The sequence below is a fragment of the Falco biarmicus genome, chromosome 14 (assembly GCF_023638135.1).
Source record: "Falco biarmicus isolate bFalBia1 chromosome 14, bFalBia1.pri, whole genome shotgun sequence".
NCBI lineage: Eukaryota > Metazoa > Chordata > Aves > Falconiformes > Falconidae > Falco > Falco biarmicus.
In genome coordinates, this window is record NC_079301.1 from 19,710,854 (window position 1) to 19,727,990 (window position 17,137).

The 17,137-nt window shown below is 43.7% G+C and overlaps 1 protein-coding gene across 4 annotated transcripts in view; it reads right to left on the reverse strand.

Moving 5' to 3' along the window:
* AMMECR1 (AMMECR nuclear protein 1) overlaps positions 1 to 17,091 on the reverse strand; it is an 83,055-nt gene extending 65,964 nt beyond the window's left edge. The window contains exon 1 of one of the 4 annotated variants that reach the window (XR_008825542.1): positions 16,572 to 17,091. Coding sequence is in view for 3 of the 4 variants with exons in the window: in XM_056360025.1 (XP_056216000.1) it covers positions 16,572 to 17,032 (461 nt within the window). In the remaining variant the exon portion in view is untranslated. The remainder of the gene's footprint in view (positions 1 to 16,571) is intronic. The other 3 variants (XM_056360025.1, XM_056360024.1, XM_056360023.1) reach the window with 3 other exon arrangements.
* Positions 17,092 to 17,137: the final 46 nt, after the last annotated feature.

A 17,137-nucleotide genomic window follows, 5' to 3' on the forward strand; every position in this document is an offset into this window, starting at 1 on the left:
CCTGTATGCTTTGTTCTGATGACTGGGGAACTGGATGTAGGGCAAACAACTGGCAATGCGGCTAACATATACAAAAGGAAGTTTGTCATACATGATTGCTTTTTCTTCCGTAGCTTCTGGATGTACTCACAGGCACCCATCAATCTGCTGATGGTGCCAAAAGCTGGAAAAAGTCACCAAGGTGAGTCCACAAAAAAAAATAATTATGAAAAATCATCATGTTGAAACTCATGTATTTACCTCCACTGTTATCATTAGCACTGCTGGAGACAATAGCAAGCTAATGGTTTCAACCAGGAGAGCAGTTACATTCTGATCAGAAAACAAATCCAGGTTAAAGCAACTTAAGCTGCAGGTCTTGGCAGCCTAAAATTAATAATGGCTGGTTGCAAGGGTCCCATCTATTCCCAGACCGCATGAGAAGACCCAATCCCTTAAGCCAGCTCTGGCATTTAGCATGTTAAGACTCAGCAAAAAAAATAACCTAACAAAAAGCAGCAGAGTATCTGCTGCTGACTTATCAAGCAGAAACAGCACAGCAAGCACACACTGATCAATGCAAGTAATGTAAGCGAGGGTGTGGGGCACGTAGGAGGACGTTTTGTTTGCCATGGATGTGCAGTCTCATCCGAAAGTTGCATTTAACTCGCATTAGTTCCCCAAACCAGCAGACTGTAGTCACACCACTAGCTAAGCCTGCAACAGATTCTGTATGTCAGTGAAGTCAGTCTGAAACCACAGTCCAGTTCTGTCATGTCATTCAGCTGGCTCACAGGATACAAACACACTGTGTAAGACAGTCAGCTATTCAACACTAACAATACCTACAGAAAACCAAATTCTGAAAGACCTAGAATTCACCTCAAGCAGAGACTACAGTATTTCCACAACAAAGCTTAAACGTTTCTTTGCAAAATTAAATATTCCCTCAAATACCATGTGAGATACAATCTCTCATAACTGTACAGAACACCTTCTGTAAGATCCCTTCAAATGTCAAAATGGAATTTCAAAAAACATCTCATCAGCCTGGAAACACTGGAAAATAACCAGTGGATTTTCATTTTGATGCATTAAAATCTGTGTGTTCACATTTCATTTTGTTTTTCTTCACTAGATACCATTTTATGAAACCAAAAAGCTAACTCCATCTTCAAATTAGCTTTGAAAATTACGCAACATTTCTGAGGCTAACACAAAATTACAACTACATTGTACACCAGCAAAACATATACATATGTACCTTCAAAAGCAGTACCAGGAGTTCTCTGAAAATACTGTATGCTACAACTCTATCACAAAAATATATACTAAAGAATTGCTAGTTTGTTGAAGTTAGTTATTTGGCATACTACCAAAAAGCCCCCAACTCACTGTCCGTGAGAAGATCCCACACAACCATAAATTGATCATTGTTCTGGGAATTAACTGAAATAAAACAGCTGTGGACCAAATCACTGACCTAAAGGGCAATATTATTTTCTTATTAAATCTGTATATTAGTTAGTCAATGAAATTTCTAAAGGCCAAACCACTGAATATATATCTTTATTCCAAAAGACTAAAGATTCAACCATCCTACTACCTATTTATTTTTAAAATCAACACATTATAGCAGTAGATGGATTTTAAAGGACTATGAAAAAGGCTATCAATTCCTTGAAAACAAAAGAGGTCCAAATTGTTCTTTTTTGGATTTCTCAGTGTAATGCCTCGAAGGCCTCCCATTTTTACCTCTTCCAAGGGAAGCATTCAACTAGCATCTCACTCATTGACCAGACTCCAGGCTGCATTTCTTATTCACCAGATGTGACGGCTGGAGGTTGCTACCTATTTTTCTTTCAGGAACCTGTGACAGGTGGGTCTACATTGTGATCAACAAGTTCTGCTGAAAACTAAAGCATGGATTTACGTACCTGACTTCGCTCAGGTACAGCCAGTGGTACAGCATCCACCACATCAATAGCACTCAGCTCTGCATCAGACCATACATGTGAACAGGAGGTGGCATGTTCCGCCTCAGTAGTTTACCTAATGGTGTAAGCCCAAACTCTTCCTTTGAACATCATTTCCAGTTTTATCTCCTTAGAGGCCGCCACTCGCTCAAACTGCATCCAAGGCCAAAACACAGGTAGCAGTGGCCATCCTTCAGCTGATGGGGGAACCTCAACTGAGATCAGGGGAAACAGAACAACAGCCATGTAAAAATACTGATAAACAATAAACATATCAGCTTGGAATCAATAATCACCTACTACCTCACTTCGCTGATTTGGGTTGTGCTGGGGGTTTTTTGTTTGGTTGGTGGTTGTTTGGGTTTTGGGTTTTTTTTTTTAATTTAAAAAAAAAAATACACAAGCCACCATAACCCAGCTTTGCTTAAAAAGTTGTTCACATACCACAGCTAAAAAACCTATCCATGCGAAGTCTTCTGACGTCTCAAAGTAAACACGAAAGCCCTGACTTTCCCAGACACCTCAGGCTGAGCCTGTCATTTCAGCTCCTCATTACTCCCTTTCATAGAACCTGTGCTCCTAAACTGCTCTATTTCTTAGCTGTCATAAACTGCTGTGCAAATCAAGATCTATTCTGCTACTTGGCTGAAGTCAAGTAGTAAAGTCTCCAGTATCACTAGTTCAAAAAAAATTACTGCTTAACAAATGCTTTGTTTGCCATTTGAATTGTCATTTCCTTCAGTTTTGGCAACCCTTCCTATTAACAGTACAGACACTGTGTTCAGAAATTAGTATTCCCATTCCCTGTTCAACATGAACCATTACTGAGTTATGGTTCAGTTTCAATTCGGTGAAAAAAATTTTATATACATAACATTCTCCAAATTCATTACTTCCCCAGAGCTCTGCTATTGACCAATGTGTGCCTCTATTCATCTCCACCTCGAAGAAGACCTAAGTCTTACTCAAGCCCAAAGCAGGGTAGAGAGAACAGTAAAGCTTATCTGCCAAAGCAAAACCATTTATTAGAAAACAAGCCCCACTTACTAACTTAGTAATCCTGCTAGACCTGAACAGGTCACAGAGTGCCAACTTGGGTATCTCTGAACTTACACTGAAATAAATCATCTGCTCAAAAGTAAGTTATTCCACTTTCTGTCAGAAGCTGCCTATAGAGAGTTCACCTAACAGTCCTTAGAGATAAGATACTGAACTTCATCTATCATCACTGCTCTCCAATAATAACCTTTCCTTTAAAGGGGAAAAAAAGCACCAGTGTCGCAGGTTAAAACACCTATCCCCATATTCAGACACAGAAGCTATTAGTGACAGCACTGAACCTCTATGTCAGAAGTAACTATGAATCATTACTACTATGGCTGTACAAGAGGACATGAACAATTTACCAATGTCTGCAAGTGTCATTTTTTTTAAAAAAAAAGAAAAAGAAAAAGAGGCATTTTTAAGCTGACAATAATATGATATGAAAAATATATCCTTTGCCACAACAGCCTGGTAACTGGAGACTTTCATTGTCAGAACTAATATTTTCATTCCTGAAAAACTTAATTACCAGAAGATTTCTCCATCTAGAACATATTATCAAAGCAGAAACCACTAAGGGACCAGGATTACTGCCAGCCATCAGTCCCCTTCCACAGGGGGACCATGAGAAGGAAATAAAACGCCACACTGATGCCTAAAGCCCAAATCCACTCCTATGAACTCAGAGAGAATAAGGGACCTTTTAAACTACCAAATCTGTTAAACTCACTACCAAAGGCAATGCATCATATATTTCTTATCATAAAGCAATCAAGATCTATCTAAACTATTTGGATTCCTTGCCCCCACTGATCCTATTAAAGTTTACTACAAAGCCATACTGCTCCAGTAAGTGGAAATCTTACACTTTAAATCTAAAACTTATTCAGTCATTTTGTATCCTTTTGTTCTTCTGGCAGTACTAGCAACTAGTTTAAACTGTTAATTTGTGTCCATTTGGCTTTCTCTTTCTATATACACGTACATATGCACACACAAACATATATATGCATACACCAATATGTATACACACATATACATACACACTGCCCCCCAACTGAATTCTGTACCTCTCAGCTACTGTTCTGACCCTCTAAAGCAGCCCAACTCTTCGCATCTTCCCTTGCAAGCTGATCTCATGTTCCTTCCAGGCACCCTGGCTGCCCTGCTGTGCAAACAGAAAACTTCTTTCTCCTGAGAGTAGCAGAACCATAAAGTTTTACAAGATCTCAGCCACACTCTTGTACAACTGCATTTCATACTTTTCTATTTTTAATAGTAATTTCACTTTAAAACAGCCACTTTCCCTTTACGTACCTATAGCATAATGAAAGCTGAAACAACTGGCAGTCAACTGTTAGCACCCTGAAACCACTAAGGAGAGAAACAAAACTCCTGACTTACAGAATCAGTTTTTATTTGCTCCTGAAGGACATACAGCTGCTCTACAAAATACTGATTTTCATTCCATTCCTAACATTATAGCCCCTGAAAGTATTTCAATCATTTCTGTATAGCATTCTGATCTATCTCCCAACTTTGCCTCATTAAAATTTCATTATAATCTACCTGTTGGTGGGGGGGTCAGTCGGAGAGAATTACTGATAAAAGACATCACTTCTAGCTCAAGGCATCCCAAACTGTAAGTCGCTGAAGACCAGAAAAATATTTGGGGAAGTATCATTATATGGTCACTGCTTGTACCTTCCTTGCCACCCTAACTTCTCTTTCTGCTTATCTCCATTTTCCAACATTCAACAAATCAAGGAATCTTGTTTCATTACAGAACCACAGTTTACTGGTTCTAACAGGGCAGTAAATGGGTAGTCATGCCCCCTTCTCAGTTCTAAAATGTCCATAAAAGAATGGTGTTCATGTGGCTGGGACAAACAGGATGCCTAGAGCAGAAACAATTATGCAGTATGATTTTTGGAAGGTCTTATCTTCAACTTATGGTAGCAGACTTTAAACTGTCTACACTACTCTCGGTGAAAGGATTCACTGATCAGCCTAAAAATATGAAGAAGGGCACTGTGACTAAGAGTACCTAAATGGAGAAAAACATCCTGGAAAAAAAAAAAATCACTGAAAATTCTGAGACTTAATTGAGAGGCAACAATAGCCTTTGAAGGATTCAAGCTAATATGAATACAACCATGATTCATTTCAGATATAATGAATAATAGTTAAAAAAACCCAAAACAAAACAAGGGAAAAAAAAAGAAAAAAGAGAAGTATATGCCTCCAAGTTGCCAATTTAGGCAAAAACATCCTGAGCCAAGTCTGGAGAGCTTCCTGGCAGGGCAACCCAGTCAAGGGAAAGAACAATTGCAACAGTAGCCAACTTCTCTTGCTACTAACCTAAAGAAAAGCAGTTGAGGTACCTCTTTTTTTTTCAGTAACAACACAAAGTAGAGAGGTTGAGGGTCTCATCCAGGTTTGTCCACCACAGTCAAATGCCCAGGAACAAAACAGAAGTCTTCCAACTCACTGCAGTGATTTATCCTTCCAGCCACACTTGCCTCCTCTAATAAACTTGCGTACAGACAAGTTGGACAGAACCCACAAAACCCTAGAAACACACAGAGGTCCAACGGCCAATCAATGTTTTTACGTAAGATTATCTTTTTCTTTTTAGACTAATCAAATCACTTAAAAAAATACAGGGCTTATCTGTGGAACCATCTGAAGGTTATTGATCTCTCTGCAACGTCCTCCTCAAGAAATTTCTGGCATCTCCAAAACCCGAAATTGTAGAGTCAAAATGCGAGAGATCACTTTTGATTGCTCATTCTCTCCTCCAGAACAATTTCCATTAAATATTCTACATAAAATGACAACCAAGAAAGTGTATTATGCTTATGTTGCCTAACTTTTGGTTGTATGCCTGTGATTCATACGTTTAGATGACTACTGCTCAGAGGAAGAGTAAATATCTCACATCTCCAGTTCGTAGCATATGGGCCTTTAAGATGAAACCGTATCATGTCTCAATGGCTTAGCACTTCTTGGGGATAAAAAGAACGATAATTTTTTTAAACTAAGACAAAATTTCAGTGAAAACATAAGAAACAGTCAGACCTATAGACTTCATAAATCAATCCATGAATTCTGACAGTCTCAAACAGGCTGCAAAGATTTACAGAAACCATACCACGAAGCATTCAGGCACAGCCCACTTACTTAGCAGGGACAAAAGTTTATTTCCAACCACTTCGCATAAAACATACTGTAGCAGCAGAATGCTCATCACCTTCTTCTATCTTCATCTATCCTGTCTAGTGTAACTACTTTCAGCTTATGACAAGTAAGACTCATCTGCTGCTGAGCACCACCGACACATTGAAAGGGAAAGAAAACACACTTAAGTTAGCAGAACAGTACAGGGTAGTAGGCAGGCTTTGAGTAGGTTATTCCAAGTCACTTACATATGTTAAAAAAACAACACCTTGAAATCCTCCAAAAGGAAAAAAAGGGGGAGGGGGGGGGGGGCGGGGAGAAGAGAAAAAAGCAGCTGGCATCAGATAACCTGGAGCACAGATTTCGTGTTCTCCCAAAAAAGAGGCACTACTGGGAGCTCCTTTTTGCAGTGGTTTAGATTTCTACATTAAAAGGCCAAGCTGTTCAAGCAGAGCAAACCGCAATAACTCATCCTTGAGGTGAAAACAGACCACAATGGTAAGCATACACAGGAGTACTTGTCTCACTTGAATCTTTTCTCTGTGAAATAAAAGAAAGGTAATTTGTAATCTATTTATCTTTATAACCCTTTATTTTTAATGCTTGGTTTTATCCAGTGTTCCTTCCAAATGAACAGCACCAATCTTTATCTTCTTTCAACTTTTACACACAGCATTTTACAGGAATTCAGATATTATGGTGGCAAGTAACCCACATGAGATTTTTGTCACCTGCCTCTTCTCTATCTGTTTACTTTTCAGTTCCAGCTGAACTGAACCAGAGCCAGAATTATACTCTTATTTCTTCAGGAAGAGCGAGTCTAATCACTAGAATTTCACATTCTATCAGCATGTCAATAGGGATTAGTTTAAATATTACATTTTCACTTGGTTCTTCATAGTTCGGGTAACTGCTTGTACAACACTGTACCAAAAGAACTTTTGCCTTCTGTGGCTTGGCTGCAGTTTTTCATCCAGGCCAGTGACTTGCTGAAGTTTTGTTCCCCTCATGCTTAAGTGACACATCACTTGCAATTACTCACCTCCCTTCAGGGACTGCACCAGTCTTTGAAGAGGGCTTCTTTCCTCAGGACAACTACACCTTTTCTGTGGTTGGTTTGTTTTGTTGTTGTTTTGGGTTTTTTCGAACCACCTCCTCAGCCTCCAATACTCTCTCTGCAGAAAGACTACTTGGAGAAGGCCAGTGCAGTGCTTTTCTGACTGGCATTCAAACTGCTGAGGAGTTGAAAAAAAATGTTTTTCTCCTTATAAAGCTTATAAGGGACCTCTACCTAGCACGTCATCTTCCCTAAAAGTCAATCTTTTAGCACATTATTTATACTGAAAAGAACTGCCTTGCAACTTGTCATTTACTGGCAGCTGAACTTACCCTTGTGCTCACTCAGCGGGCAAGGAAAATAGTGTGACACCCAATCCTTATATTCTTAGTGTCACCTGGAAAAGGGGCTGGAAGCCACCAGATTTACTTAGTTGACCCATATTGTTGCCCATCAGTGGAGGACAACATGCTTTTTGCCACCTTTCTTAATTTACCTAAAACTCATGAACTCCAGAGTTTCATCCACACAATTCTTATCTCTGTGCAAAATGCCACATGGAAAACAAGGAAAGTGATTTAACTCTCTGGAAAGGATGAAGCAGAAGTAACTCTGATGCTGATTAGAAGAGGATTATGACAAGGATCCTTCCCTCCTTTCTCTTCTGTTTCAAGCATGGACTCCAAGCACCACCCAGTAAAGCAGGCAGTGTCACAGACGCTGGAACCCACCACGTGCCAGTGAAGCCTGGAGAGGAGACATCTTTTCTGGCACAGGGGCAAAGGGCAAATTACAGGAGTATGTCTATGGCTCATCTATTACAAACATCACAGCCCTAGGCAGGACCTTCCCAAAAATGCCACAGAGTTCAAGCTAATGGGAAGAAGGGCATAAAATGAGATTTTCTATGGCATTAAGTACTGTGAGAACTCATTCCCTGTAACACAGAAAGGCACGGAAGACATACATCTCTCTATATGGCTGCTGCCCCAGCGACCTTGCCACAACTCAGCAGAGCCGTTCTGCATTCCATAAGATGTCATTCTCACGAAATTAGCACTTTAATAACCCTAGCTGCAAGTATTCAGTCTGGCAAAGCAACATCCACATCCTCACAACAAGCACTGCCTTCCAGGAAGCTATCAAAGCCCAATTAGATCACAATAAATTTAAGGTATATCCTATAAGGCATAGAAACACATATGTTAGTCTGTTAGGGGGACAACACGAGTGAAGAGATGTGAAAAATGCAACGAGTAACTCACCAAATAAATGTTTATGGAAAATGGAGCAGGGGGGGCATCCCAATTAAAATGAAGCCCTTTACACCGATCCACTTTGCCAAGACTCTGGTTATGAAAATGAAGGGTTTTTTTAAAAGGTCATACAGGTAGCCCAGGAAAGATACCTGCTGTTGTTTACAGTGCTGGACTGAAAAACACCACAGCTTTTGGTTGGTCAGCATGTATCACAGCACTAATAAACAGTAAGGAAATCTAATTTAATCAGTCCAAGTTCAAATTACTAACTACATGCTATCTGAATACAGCACTAGGACCAACTTAATATCTACATTTCATCTTATAGCTACCCCTAACATGCTTTGCTATTAAAGATATGTTTTTGAGAATTTGTGAATTAACTGCAGTAGAGATGCCCCATTTTGTTATTCAAATGCAAATTTTGCAATGCTAAACTGAGTACCAATATAATACCCCACTCCATAGGAGTATAAACATCATAAGAAAGGTCAAGCATTTTCGTAATGCTTTACTAATGAGGGTCAGGGCCTGACTGGACTTGTTTTGGCCTCCAGCCTAGCAACAGTTTCTGTATTGGCCAAACTCTGACCAGTCTACTATTATTTCAAAAGAATTTGCATCTTTCCTGCCTTCCATAGAGACTCTTACCACAGAAACCACCAGCGCATGGCTCAAACAACTTCTGTGTTAGCATACCAGCACTTCTGAAGACAATAATTTGATGCTATGGAAAACCTGCAGTTAACTGTAAACAAGTACTTAATGTAAAAATAGACAGACCAGCACACTGAGCTTGCTCTATTAATTATGGCCTGAGTCTTGAGCAAACCAAAAACTATGGACGAGACAAATATATTTCATTCACTGACTGGTCACAGCCTAGATCTGTACACTAAGCGAACTGAGCCAGCCCAGTCTTCCAAGCTTTTATTTCCAGGTTGTATCTTAGTTGTCATTAGTAGTGACTACTCCCTATTTATCTGCAGATGAGTAGTTAAAAGGATGTTTAGGGCTTGCTGACAAAACTACCCATGCACTTAGATGACAATCCGCTTGTTTAACAGATATGACCAAAAAATGCCAATGTTAGGTTCTCTTGTTTTAGCATTTGTTGCTAGACAACGTTACAGTTACAAAAGCGTCTCAAGGAACACCACATTTAACTCAACTGAAGAAGAGGCAGAGCTCTGCACTCTTTTAGTAACTCCAAGTAAAATATTTGCATTCTTAAACCATTAACTTCTCAACAATTTCTAGCAAAGAGTATTAAGAGTTAGATGTACTGGTGCAGTAATTCACATCCAGACCCAAAACCTATTTTTCCTCACAGGCAGACAGGTTAAATAGGAATATATAATGTCAAAAATAGTGTCAAAATCTGGAAATCTTTATCAGGAAGTTATCTTCAGTACAAGATAAAGTAAAAGAAAACGCACGACAAAAGATACAAATGTAAAAACAAAGCAGGCAATAAAAACAAATGACCAGACCGATGGCACAGGGATAGGTGGCTACTGACTCCTCCTCACTCCACAGGGTGTATGAGAACAATTAACTTGTGCAAAACTAATATTGTGGTGAATCAGAGCATTTATTGTAACTTTCTGGTGACTGCTTTTAGCTGAAGAAACAAAACCAGGGTCCATCCTTAAGACTGTCTATGACGCGATCTCCTGTACTAATAGAAACTACTTGGACATATGAACAGCTCACTAAAATGAGTTTGTGAAAGAAATATCCCTCAGATTACAGTTAACCAAATTTGGAGCTCATCATAGCAATGTTTTCTGCTTTCACTATCATACCAGAAGATTAACCTACTGGCAAAGGTAAGTTCTTTCTGTAGCCATGCAGCTTTACCCCTTGTCCTCCTCCGCTGTACCAAGATGCATTCACCAGTCCTGCTTTCAAATATGCTGGGAATTCCCTGCTGAGCACTGCCATTGTCAGCCAAAATACACACTTTCTACTGCACTGTATTTTAAAAATGTCTGCTGCAGAATGCCACTCTGAAAGAACCACACTTCATATGCCAACACTTAATATTCAACAGTTAAAGACCGTATTAGGTCAGAAGAAAATGATGAAGCTTCTACAAAACCACAACACACAAACCCCAGAATGAAGTCAGACAGACACACAGACATAAGAGGACACTTCCCTGTCTGTGTGCTTCATTGCTGTGTTTTTTTGTTTTGTTACTGGTGTTGATCTTTAGCCATGACCAAGCAATCATTATAGCTGTTGTGTAATGTTACTGAGCGTGACAATAAATACAAATTATTGCACAGAGTCTGCCACACAACAGTGTAAGTCTCCACTGCCATACAACTAAGTTCCACAGAGAAAAAAAAAAAAATTTCAAACTTCTGACATCAAGAATAATAATGTCAACAGCTACTGGTGAACTCTGAGTAGGGATTGTGGAGGAAGAATGTTGGTTTTTAAGACAATATGAAAAGTCATAGTTTGGTAAGCTTCCAGGCAAAGTTTCACAAAAATGTTTGTGAAGAAACATATACCAAGGCAAGCAAGGAGCCAAGCACAAGGCTCCAACTTTAAACCTTACAATAAGTTGTAAAGACTAAAACAGGAAGCTGGGCTGCAGCCAGGAAACAAGAAATTGAGAAAAGCATCTAATCCTGTGAACTTGCAGGCCGTAACACTTTTATTTACATGTATGTGTAAGCATATGTACACACCTACTGACAAAACTAATCTTTCTTCAATGCATCAGGCACCAATTTAACATTTTTTGGGGGGGAAAAAAAACAGCTTTGTGATTGCACAGGAAGATTTTAAATGAATTCAATCTAAATTACTAGCAAATCACCACTGCTGCCAACATAATATCAAGATAATAATTAAGGCAAAAAATGAGATGGCCAGTAACAAACTCTAGAACCATTTCTTTACTACAGGGTCAAGTTACACTCGGAGCAGAATCACAACTTCCCTTGAGAGTGTGAAAACTAATGGGCACCAGATCAGCTAGGTCCGCATTTTTAAACTATATAGAATTTAAATATCTCCAAACTTCACTAATGAAGAATTAAGGTAGCGTAGTACTGCCACTCCACATCCTTCTAGAATATGTAAACTGACACATCTTAGACCTGAAAAAACCCACAATGAAATCCAAAGGTCAGGCACATCAACACTGCAGCCTATCTGTACCTGTGTTCTGTAGCCAAATGCAGCAGTTGCTGCGAAGTACCACAAGCCAGCAATGAAGAAAGGAACTGATGCATTCCCAAGCTAAGTCTTTAGGTCAAGACTGGATATAACCTAGAAAATATTTTAATCCAGAGGCCTTCAATCACAGAAGATGGCCAAGCCATACAGATTATTCCTGTGGCAAAGAACGTGGTCGACAGTAACGCTTCTGTCTGACGGCTGGAGCCTCCGCGCGTGCACAGGGCTGGCAGCCTGCGCAGGCACAGCGGGTCTGACGCTTCCCTAAAGCACCAGATCTACCACAGGCATGCAGATCAGCTACACACACCATTTAATGCCTCTGGCACCGTCCCCTGCTGCCAGATGAGGATATGAGCAAGCCATCATCTAGGCATTTGATGCAAGGAGCTTGTGGTAAACATCTTTCCCAAGAGCTCCTCAGCCAGATGGGAAGCAGGGCACAGGCCACATTAGTGATTCCAGCTGAAAAATCCTGTTCTTGGTTACCACGTACCAGATGACAGGGGCAGAACAAACTATTCCCCTTACAAATTGTGCCAAGTGTGAGTGGTCACCACTAAAATAATCCTGTTCACTAGCAGATGACCTTCAGGAAGGGACTATAAAGAAGCAAACAACTGGCAAATGAGTTAACCTGCTGAACTGCCATGCAATGTCTTCTCCGCAAAGGCATCGACATTAAAATCAAGTAGGCAAGCTGAAGAGCTCAAGGCACTGTGCAGGATCAAAAACTCAAAAGGGTGATTTCTGTGCACCAAGGGAAATCTTTATAGTGAGCAGACGATGTGAGGATCTTAAGAAAAAAAGTCGTCCTCATTCCCACAACAGTTTCAGCTGAACTCCTTTTTGCACGCTTACCCTTCCCATCCTGTCACAACGTCCTTGCACATGCTTGTAACTTCTACTCAAACACTTTTCCACTAGAAGAAACACAGTAGTGAGCAGCGAGAACCTTGAGCCCCTTCGCACTGGTGGGCAGCCCTTTTCCACTTCCACAATGGAAGGCAGGACATGATAATTGTTTCCACCAATCACGGAGGCACGGAAGCAAACCAGAAAGGAAATAAAGGGATGACAGTCATTTGTCAGAAAGGCAAGAAACACAGGAAAAAAGGCTACTTATTTTTCCTTCTCCCTAAATGAGCGGGGTAAAATGATTCTACAACTCTTCCTGCATTCCCTTACTATTTATTTCTATTTCCACTTCTAAAAAAACCTGCTTTTAATCAATTGCAGCCTTCCATAACTTCACTCATCAAACTGAGTTTCAAGAACAGTGTCTGAATGCCACTTTGTACAAGTGACAATTTTTGTCTGGGGCAGCAATTATCAAACTTTTTATCACCTTCCACAGCTCCAGGATAATTTTTACATTCCTCCCATGAGTGCCACCACACTGGTAGAAGCAAGGGGAAAGCACATGCCCTGCAGAACATACCCTATGAAGAAGGGAAGGGGTGGCTTAGAGACCAACTCAAAGCAAAGTGAAATTATAGGTAGAAGAAAGCTATACAATAAAATGTTGGCAGATCAATGGAAGCCTCTGGCTGGAAGCATTTGCTGAGCCTATTCTCACCAAGACACTGCTGGACAGATTCAGTATCTTCCAGCTATCTTCTTTCGACTCCACGATTCACTCTCCAACCCATCAGCTCCCTAGCAATACCCTTGACCAACACCCCACACCCTGCGCTGCGCACAGAGAGATGAAAATGCCAACTATTTCACCCATGTATGGGCTGTGCTAGAGTCCAAAACCTGCACCCTTTCAAAACAGGCATTTTGCCTCATTCCTACTAACTGCTTCAAATTTCCTTCCCTATGAGTCCTGCCGTGGTACTCATCTGGGCATCAAAGAGGTACAAAAATCTGGAGGTGTCACAAGCAGGTTTTGTTCAAAAGACAACACACCAGAACCGCTTGTCCAAGTGATTCAGCCACCTGCTTTTCTTTGATCATGCCCAATTTCATTGTTCAAAGACCTGCAAGGAATGAGTCATGCTTGTGTGAGGATACCTGCTTACAGGTCTTTCATCCTCCCTATAATTAATGTAATTTTAAAAAAAATATTTATAGAATTCACATACAAACTGTTATTTTAGACTACCACTCTTCGTGCACGTATTTCTGTCTATGGATAAAACCTCTGAAAGGATTCCACGCAGAAAGCTACAACGTATATTCACTGAAAAATGCCACTTCTCATTCAGTTTTTTTTGCTGTACAGGATAAAACTCATCTTCAAAGATCACATCATATCTTTGTGAGCTACCCAGTTATCGATAAGACTGCTTACAAATCTTTTATATGCTAGAAGTCATGCTGCCTCTGAACACTTAGCAGGAGCAATGTATTCACCGACCTAGAATTTTACATGTAATACCGAACAACTTTTTCAAAGTTGCTTCCCCAACTGCACAAACATAATCATCTCACAAGGCTGCTGCAAGCAGCAGTTCTGCCATCTGTCTGCTTATTCCTACCTCACACTTGTGCAGCACAAGTGTTTGTGAAGCCACACAACCTAGAGGGAACTAATCTGTGAAAACTAACTAGGGAAAAAAATAAAATTATGATTAGCTCATTTCTCAATCTGTACAACTGTGCATGCTGGCCCAAGCACAGGAATAAGCAGAAATGATACCACTAATTGCAATGGCAGTGGCATTTTCAGAACACAGCAACTTTTTACCAGGTCTAGCGACTAAATCTGAAGAACACTTAGGCACACATGAATTTTAGAAAAATATAATTCATTTTACTTAATTTGCTATTGTGTTCTTGTTAAAGTAAGAAGTGGGAGAAGAAAAGGTGAAGCGTCTGCCAGTTACTAAGAGGAATCAAAGCACTTACTGGAAAACATTACAGTGGTGAGATCTTCACCCCTGCCTCAGTTTCCTCCACTAATAAAACAGAGACAGTAGCACTAATCTGTTCAACGAAACAGTCTATGAGACAATCAAAAAGCATAATAATAAGGTAATATTGTTAGAGAGGCACGGACAGAATTCAGCTCTCTTACAGCAATGAAAGAGTGAAATGGCACAAAGCTGATGCTGTAACCTATGGTGGTCAGGGCTGGAGAACAGATACAGGACAATGCAAAGCAAAATGGCTACTTAGAGCAGCAGCTCCTAAACAGTTGGTATCTACAAATGGACAGACGTGGATTTGCAAAAGACCTAGGTAAAGAGACTCACAGCGGAGTCTCCCTGCCCTCCTTTCATTATTGGCACTCTGATGTAATCACAGAGGAGTTATGAAGAGCATATAGGGAGGACTTGCTGGGGTGGCAGGTTAAGTAGGAATCCACAGAGCTGGGTTGTCATGACAGCAGCTGAAAGTATGTAAGAGATGTATAGATCCTGGGCATTCGAATAGCAAGGACTCCAGATCGGATCATTAATATATTACATTAAACACTGAGAATCATCCATCACATTTCATTAACGAAACATGGACTGCATGATAACCATTTGCATTGGTGAGGGTGCACGAGGGACTGGGACATATACAAAAAAAAAAAAAATCTGTATTCAGTAAGTACCAATAAAGTATGGGTTCTCACGGATTTGATAGTCATGCTATACGTAACAGGAAACAAGTGACATGCGTTCTTGGTGGACCAACACATTCGAGTGTCAGCTAAAGCTTGGAAACTCACCACATGAGCTCCGTCTCATTCAAAAGCAAAGTAAAACAGCGGAAACTTAATTTCAACAACTCCTGACGTTCACTTTGCATTCAAACAGACGGGGAGCACACAACAACTCGGTAACTCATCCCAGCTGAGGAAGGAATTTCCTCTCAGAGAGAAGTTACTCCCTGGAGTGCCTGAGCTCCGTCTGCAGCAGCGCAGCTCCAAGGTGCAGGCAGGCTGCAGGTGCCGGCACACCGGGCAGCGCTGTCACAGCGGGTCACTGCTGCAGGTGGCAGGGCACGGGGCTCCAGACAAACGCTGAAGAGTGGCCAGGGATGGGAGAGGAGCAGGCCCTTGGTGGAAGCTCTTGCGAAGAGGCTTGGGAGGCAAAGGGGGATGGGAGTAACAGGTGTTTGGACATGACCTGTTCGAAACTCTGGGAGTCTGATGGTGGTGGGTTACTCGGGGATGCCCAGCGCTGGGTGATCTCCGGGGTCGTTACAAAGCAAGGGCTCTGCGCAGTCCGAGACCCAAGTGGCGTTACGAGTGCCCGGCTCGGGGCCCGAGCGGCACCCCAGCGCTCACAGATGCGGGGCTGGCACGAAGGTCCCACACCGGGAACTCACCACCCCGCGCTGGGGAAGCGGAGGCCCGTGCTCGTGCAGAACACACGGCCAGGGAGCGGCTGCCTAGCGCAGGGTCCCGGCAAGGGCTGCGGGCGAAACGGGCACGGAGCGGTCTCCCCTGGCGCCGCTGAACCCGAACCAGCGGCGGGCAGCGGGCACTGACGGCCGGGCGCCGCCGCGCCGCCGGGGCAGCCGAGCCCGGCCCGCCGCGCTCGCACAAAGGCGGGTCCCGCGGGGCGTGAGGCAGCGGGGCGGGGAGAGGCCACCGGCCGGTCCCGCGCCCGACGGGCCGAGCGGGGCCGGCAGGGGCTAACAGCGCGCCCGGGCGGCGCGGAGCCTCCCGAGGCGAGGCGAGCCGGGGCGGGAGGGCTGCGCGGCCCACGGGGCACGCCGGGGAGCGCGGGGGCGCCCGCGGGCCAGGCCCCGGGACAGGCGGGCCGCGCGGGGCCAGGCGAGGACAGGGGCCGGGCGGCGGGGAAGGTGCCGGGCGAGGAGGCGGGCGCCGGCGGGGCGGCCGGCCGGGGGAAGCCGGGCGGGACGGGCGCACACGAGGCGCACACGAGGGCGGGCCGGGCCGGCGGGCCGGGGCACGGGGACGGCGATACTCACTAGGGGTCGTTGGTGAAGCGGGGGCTCCGCGGGGGCTGGTAGCCGTACAGGTGACAGTAGAGCACATCGAAGCAGAAGCAGCACATCTCGGCCGACACCACCATCTTCCTGCAGCCGGGCCCGCCGGAGCCGGCGCCGGGGGAGGAGAGCAGCGAGGCGGCCGGCGGGGAGAGGCCGGCGGGGCCCCCGCCGCAGCTGGGCGGCAGCGGCGGGGAGAGGGCGCAGCCGGCGGCGCCCCCCGCCAGCCCCCCGAGGCCGTTGAGGCGGGGGCCCCCTGGCGGGGGCAGCGCCCCCGGCTCGCCCCCCGCCGCCGCCGCCCCGCCGCAGTGGGAGCCGCTGCCGCCGCCTCCCGGGCCGGCCGAGCCCGAGGGAGGGGAACTGGAGAGTTTCTGCTTCTTCACCCCGCAGCAACCCGCCGCCATCTTGGAGCCGTCTCCCCCCACGCAGCGCTTCCGACCCATGGCGGGGGGGCCGGCCGGCCGGCCGGGGGACGTGCGGCGGCCCGCTCCGCCTCCTGCCGGGCCCGCTCCGCCTGCAACGGGGAGGGGGCGGGAGGGAGGCGGCGG